Source organism: Trachurus trachurus, assembly GCF_905171665.1.
Source record: "Trachurus trachurus genome assembly, chromosome: 1".
NCBI lineage: Eukaryota > Metazoa > Chordata > Actinopteri > Carangiformes > Carangidae > Trachurus > Trachurus trachurus.
The window spans coordinates 26,454,855-26,462,252 of NC_139891.1; the positions used below are offsets into that span (position 1 = coordinate 26,454,855).

The window sequence follows — 7,398 nt, forward strand, 5'->3', positions numbered from 1 at the left end:
GTAAAACAGGTGCAACAGGTCGGAAAAACACGAGTTACGGGTTGCCTGGAACGCTACAAAGTCGTAAGTTGTGACTTGAAGCCGTAACTTACGGTTTCAAAAGCCTGCCTGGAACGCAGCATTAGCCCAAACGACCGGATCGCTTACTTCTGCTTTAAGTACATTTATAGATAGGACATGGTCAAAACCCACAAATGCAACCAAATTAGGGTAGTAATAATAATAGATAAAAACAGTTTTTTTTTCATTCATTATTGCATTTATACTAATTTTATGAGGGCTGAAAAGTATTTCCAGTTTACCTAACACACGGGGCATTAACCTCAACGCTGAAAAACTATGTTAAAATGTCTGTACTTTGTATGTGAGTTCATTTTTTATGGCTGAAATGTGAAATCCATTGAGAAGTATTGAAAGGCGCACACTGATGAAGATATTTTGTGTTTTGCGTCTTCACATCCAAACAAAGGTTTTTTTTTTTTTTGTCTTGTGATACCCCTAATAAAATGTATGCATCAAAACTACACATTTGTCCACAAGTGCAGGTTTATAACCAGATGATATCACTCTTTATTCTACATCTGTACAGTTTTCTCACATTAAAGACATTGAAACAAGTCAAATTTCACATTAAACTAAAAAAAAAGGGGACACAAATAGACAGAGGCTCACATTAGGACAACAGTTATTAAATTAAACTGTAATTTTTGATTGATTAATCTGAAAAATATGAAAACCACGGGACCCAGAGTGACATCTTTGAATTGGATGTTTTATATGAAAACCATGTGTGTGTTCAGTTATAATGACATAAAAAGAAAGGAAAGTAGCAAATCTCCACATATGAGCAGCTGAAACCAGGAAATAATCTTCACGTGTGCTTGATAAATGATCAAAGTCCCATCCCTGAAAGCCCGTCATAGTGTGTTATAAATCATCTATTAAATGTGACAGAGAACAGAAATAAAGACATTTCTCACATTAATTAACTAAAAAGATGCAAACTTTGGCTGAAAATACAGTCTCCAGGTAAGACCACAGAACTCATTGTAAGAAGCTTGATTGACAAAATAAGTTTTTATGGCCTTTTAATCAATTATTCAATTCCCTATTTCAGCTCTAGCTCAAACACCGGATAAGTAAAGTTAAGTCGCGACAAGTCAGCAGTAAAACCACGGTGCTGAGGGTGTTGTTGGTCGGATATGGTGTCAGTGGTACAGCAGCTGGACGTACTCTGGCGGAAAGACGCCCACTCGGCCTCGACAGCGCCCCCTCCAGGTCAGAGAGCTGGAGCAGTCCAGCAGGTCCACGATGTCTCCACGCAGGAAGTGGAGGTGGGCGGTTTGAGGAGGGGTGTAGTCGCAGAGGGCATGAGCCAGACGAGGCGCCTGGACAGAGACAGAGCAGAGAGCCGTGATAGATAGATAGATAGATAGATAGATAGATAGATAGATAGATAGATAGATAGATAGATAGATAGATAGATAGATAGATAGATAGATAGATAGATAGATAGATTGATTGATTGATTGATTGCTAATTGTTGTCCTGTGTATGTATTTTATTGCTATTTTTATTATTAGCGTATGTTGTGTCACTGTTGTGCTTTGGTTGTTATTGTTGTCTTATGCTGCTGGCTGCACTACAATAAAGATCTCTTGACTTGACTTGACTTGAGATAGATAGATGGATAGGTAGATAGATAGATAGATAGATAGATAGATAGATAGATAGATAGATAGATAGATAGATAGATAGATAGATAGATAGATAGATAGATAGATAGATAGATAGATAGATAGATAGATAGATAGATAGATAGGCAGCAGCAGCATTACACACAGTGACAATAACAACACAATGAAATAAAAAAAACAACCTTGTTTGTTTCTCAGATTACTTTCTTGTATTACTCACATGTTTGAAATAAAGCAAAGCTAAATAAATAAATAGCAATATAAAATGCAATATAAAAAATGTATATACAACAAATAAGTGGCGGTAATTGGATTGTAGTGCAAAATAAAATGTAAGGTGCAGTGAACAGTGAGAAAAACATATAAAGAGCGTAGTGGCTGTATATTATGACCAGAGTTTTTAGCTGTTATTGTCCAGTGTGATGGCACAACAGAAATAAAAGGTGTTTATTTAAATAAAACAAAAAATAAAAAAAGATAACTTTGATGGTTCGTCATCATACCCCCAGAACTGGTTCCAGCAGGCGTGGGGAGGTTTCTCTCTCCGGGTGAGAGTGGAGGCGGGGTGAGAGCAGCGACTCCTGAGAGCTGCTTTTATACGGGTTGGGGTAGGGGTTGGGTCCCGGGTGGGCCAGCAGGCGAGGGGACGGGGGAGGGTCTCTGAGGAAGACCACTTTCTCCACGCCGATGCTGTGAGTCCTGTAGAAATCCACCAGACGGTTCAGGGAGCAGAAGGACTCGTCCCAGATGCAGTACTGACCCCCTCCCTCCAGGACTCGGAAATGCTCCACCCTGTCGCCGTAGCTGCAGAATAAAGAGAGGTGGTGGTAGGGGGAGTAGGGGGGGAGTGAGGCAGGTGGACAGGTAGACGCTGCTGTTTGTTTGCTCCAACACCTCTGTCTTTGTTGAGGAATTCACAAAACACACAAAAGCTCATTCTGTAAATTGCAGCAGAAACCACAGGCATCGTGTTTGTACAGGAGCTTCTCCAAGATCATCACACGCTTCCTCACAGTTTTATGAATGTGGACAAACTCCCATCAGATTGCACTTGAGCTCAACTATGTGACTGAAGACAGAGGCATCGAGGAGAGAGAGCTGAGACAGTGAGTGGATCAGGCAATCATATTTTGATAATTGATGAATAAAAGATACAAAATAATTCATGAATGACAATAATCAATAATAATCAATATCAATAACAACAATGACAACAATCTTTTTTGAATAAAAAATAAATCAATCAATCAAAAGCTGAAAAGTACATGTGTTTCTATTGATGGGGTCAATCTAGGAAAATATGCATATACATTTAAAAATCTGTAATTAGCTTTTGGTTTTGACAAGAACCATCAGTAAAACTTTTTTAAGAGTTAAAAATAAAAGTACAAGGTTTTTTTTAAAATATGGAAAAACACTTACGTATAATTTTATAGGGTAATTTCTGGATGATTTTCAAAAGAGCAGTTTACAGAGCTATGTCAGAGCTGTGCTCTTTTTCTTTTTCTCATCTTAAACTGATAAGGATGTATACAGGCAGGCATATACACATTTTTTACTTCAGCCCGAGACTGTTCAGTCAAAACCTAATATATAAACTGCTGACTTTGATTTTCTGTGGGTTATTTCTCTCTATAGTGTCTAATGTGTGACAAATGGCCACTACCTAAATACTTCCTGTCCAGTCACCATACAAAACAACATGACTGTTCAAACTAAAGCCCTCTGTATAAAGGAGCATTACACAGACTATGACTGACTAGTGGCCCTGCCTCTTACTTAGTGCGTACTGCATGGTTAAAGTCAGTCAGTTAGTTAGTTAGTTAGATTTATTTGTCCCATAGGAAATTTGCCTAGGACATGCATGCAGGCTGCTACATATATATATACAATAGTGCATGGTACATGGACAGGACATTAGTGCATGTACAATTAAAGTGCATCACAATACGTCTACGAATATAAATACAAAAACCACAATCATACAATCACAATACACTATACTCAGCGTCGATACTGCTTTGAGTTCAGGAGACCTACCATAAGTGGAATGAAGGAGGTTCCTGTATCTATTGAGGTAGCGTTTTATTATCCTTAACTGGAACTCGTATTCACTGTGTAGGACATGAGAGGAGTCGGTGGTGACAATGATTTTATCAAACAGGCAGCATCTGGAGGGAGGGGTATTCTTTCACCCCCATCACTTTCATCACAAAATGAACCAGTCTGCTTATTTGAGATCTTAACTTAACTGATAAATTATACCAAACCAAGCAGAAACACACTGGATGCACAGTTTGAGGCTGTTCGTGTAACAGTAGGCTATATACACAACAGTGTTAAGCATAACGTCAAATTGTTGTAAACTGTTGCTCTCTGCTGTTCACCTTGAGAATTACACTGTGCTGGTCGTATACTGTGTTTATGTCGGCCTCTGTGCACGTGTGTGTGTGTATTTATGTATATGAATAAAATGCACCTCATAACTGTTGTAAGCCCTGGCAGGCAGACAGATGTTGTGCATCTTTAAACATGGACTGTGTGTCCACCACCACGATGTACATGCACAGCTGTATGGCATGTGTCGGTTGCATAATGTATCTGTGTTTAATTAAAGAGTGTGTAGTATTACATAATGCCCTGATTATTATTGAACACTTTTAATTTACCTTCAATGATTAAATGTGTCCCACGTCACTTCGCTGACCCAAATTAGACTTCCTCCTCTATCCATCCACACACACACACACACACACACACACACACACACACATACACACACTGACTGTCTGCGTGGCTGTGGTATTTTTAGCACTTTTCATAGAACACATTTAAATAGTCTGGCTCTCCACTCTGCACTCTCAACCACACACACACACACACACACACTCAATGACACGTGGTTGCTATAACTTGCTAATGTGCTCAGTGTGATGGAAAACAAACGTCCCTCTGCACACATAGTACAACAACACAGAGACGCACGCTGCCTGTGTTAACACTTCTGGTTGTGTAGCCAAGTCAAGTCCATCATGGTTTTGAGATCTGACCCAGGAGCAGATAACTTTCCTCTATGGTTATAATAAAAGCAGAGAGAAAGAAGAGGGAGCGGTGGCTGAGAGGGGAATTCAACACATGCAAATATAACTCCCTGCACCACATCATACAAACATGTTGCATCCAATTAAAGTTAATTTATGACAACGGAGCTGTCGGGTCAGTCTGCAGCATGAGCATTTGACTCCACTCTGTTAGAGTAATATCTCATCCTGAGCGAGGATCATGATGACGTGCGTCTCTCTCTAATGTATGTGGTGCTTTTCACTGACCTGACGGAGACAGAAAACTCTCCCGGAGCAGATTCGCTCTCCCTCACCAGGAACGCTCCGGTGTCCTGCCAGCGGAGACGCCGCTCAGCCTCCAGTCTGGACACCGGCCCTGCAAACCACCTATGACAGCACACACCAAGTATGTAAATTGCACCTTCCTCTTTTGTGTATCACAGTGAATTCATGCTGCTTGTTAAACTAACTGACATAATGACCAGGAGGTTATAAATTATAATAATTATAAAAATCAAGTCAGTTAGGAACATTGGATCACACCCAAAATGAGCTCTAAGAATAACTTTTCTATTATTTATTTCTTATAAAATATAGATATTTCACCCACTTAGGACTCTAAAAATGCATTTATAGAGAAAATTCTTAACAATCAGATGGAAAATGTATTTCTTGGTTGAACAATAAGAACACAACTTGTAAAGTGGTGTCATCACCTTAATTTAAAGGGTCACACAAGCCAAAAAAGTATTGACTATCTATATGTCAAAAGGTGCTGGCAAACATATAGTTTTAGTCTTTTACCTCTGATGTATTTATTTTTGCATTTCTACTTGTAGGTTTATCAGTTTATTGGGTGTTTATAGCTTAATTTTAAAATTAGGTCTACAATTCTTTAGATAGATCTATTTCTTATTTTTTATTGTTGCAATGAATGACATGTGAATGCTGCTGTAACAACCATAATTTTCTATCTATCTATCTATCTATCTATCTATCTATCTATCTATCTATCTATCTATCTATCTATCTATCTATCTATCTATCTAATAATTTTACAGAATGAATTCTAATCGATCGAGTTATTTCAACATATGAGGATGAACTGTTTACGTATGAGGGAGGAGGGAGATGTAGTTTTCGGGCACATAGCCACGTTTCCCCTGAATCTCCGCTGTGAACCAGCAAGAATCATCCTCCATCTCTGTCACCTGCAACACACGTGCACAATTATTCTTACAACGTAAACACACAACACAGCCTTTCTGTTACTGTAACAAAATTCACACAACTCATGCACACGTACCTTGATAATGTCCCCTTTCTGGAAACTGATCTCGTCCATTTCTGATGCTTTAAAAGAGAAAAGAGCCGTCGCCTCCATGGTGAACAGACAGAGTAGAGGAGAGGAGAGGAGAGGAGAGGACGCCACGAAAATAGTTTCACCTCATGAATGAAGAGAGGGAGTACAGCTGTGTGAGGAGAGCACAGCAGGATGATAACACTCTGGTACAGGATGAGATAATCAGTGTGTGTGTCTCTATGTGTGTGTGTAGCCGCTAACATGCTGCTCATTAGTTAATGAGGAGAGTTTTCTCTGCGCGTGTGTCCCTCTGTTCTTCCATGTGACCGAGTTAGACAGAGTGAAAGTGTGTGTGTCCGTGTGTGTGTGTGTGTGGACACGTGGAGGAAGCGACTGTCCTCCATCTCCATCTCTGGTGTCTACACACTTTAAACTCTGGGGCTTTAATAAAGCATCATCCACTTGGGAAATCAGTGGCAGTGGATGTTGGAGAAAGAAGAAAGACAAGAAAGAGAAGATGAGATGGAAATAACTCTGAGTAAAACGTGTTTCCTGCTTCGACCACAGATCTTTGCAAAGCAGGGGATTCCACTAAAACTATATCAAACCTGAAGCCACAGCTCTGAATGAACCTCTCTGTGATGTTGGACTCGGCTTTCCTTTACTGTGGTACTGTACATGTTGTTTGATTATATATAATTTTTGTTTCCTACTTCAGTGTCTTTCTTCGCTTTCAGTCTCTAGTTTGTTGTGTCTTGTTTTCTTTAACACCTGTATTTCTGTGTGCAGGAGGCTTTAACTGCTGTCATTAGGTAAGCATCCATCCAAACTACAATTCTCACCAACTGCAGCGTTTAAGATAATGTAAATTGGAAACTTTACAACTGCATTCCATTTGAAAGAATAATGCAATAGTGTCTTGTGAAAAAAATTGCACAGGTTCATAATTCAAAATGGCAATGTCACACAGAGAGGTGGTGAGGGGGTCGATGTTGGTTGAACAGATTTGTGCAAAAAAAAACAACAACAATAAAACCAGTTTCACAAAAATTAAACTGTGCATTTATTTACAGTAGTTTGTGCATAGAAAGTTTGGAGGACAGGTCTCAGAAAAAAATGATTGTTTGCTTTTAGTTCTAGTCCCAACTACATATGCACATAGGTATTAATGTAATATCTTACGGTTACACTTTATAATAAGTACACACCATTAAGCATTTAAGCATTAAATACTGAATTCATCATTTATAACACATGAATACTCATTAGTATGTAGTTTATAGACACAGTTTAAATTTTTACTCATCATTGATAAGCACTAACTGTATTTATAAAC

The 7,398-nt window shown here is 38.9% G+C and overlaps 1 protein-coding gene across 1 annotated transcript; it reads right to left on the reverse strand.

Moving 5' to 3' along the window:
* Positions 1 to 1,208: 1,208 nt before the first annotated feature.
* On the reverse strand, positions 1,209 to 6,143 carry LOC310986123 (GRB2-related adapter protein-like; the record flags this gene model as incomplete). The annotated part of the gene is made up of 5 exons (XM_083971898.1): positions 1,209 to 1,388; positions 2,201 to 2,501; positions 5,027 to 5,146; positions 5,873 to 5,970; positions 6,066 to 6,143. The coding sequence occupies 5 exons, from the start codon at positions 6,141 to 6,143 to the stop codon at positions 1,209 to 1,211; spliced, it is 777 nt and encodes a 258-aa protein (XP_083828024.1).
* Positions 6,144 to 7,398: the final 1,255 nt, after the last annotated feature.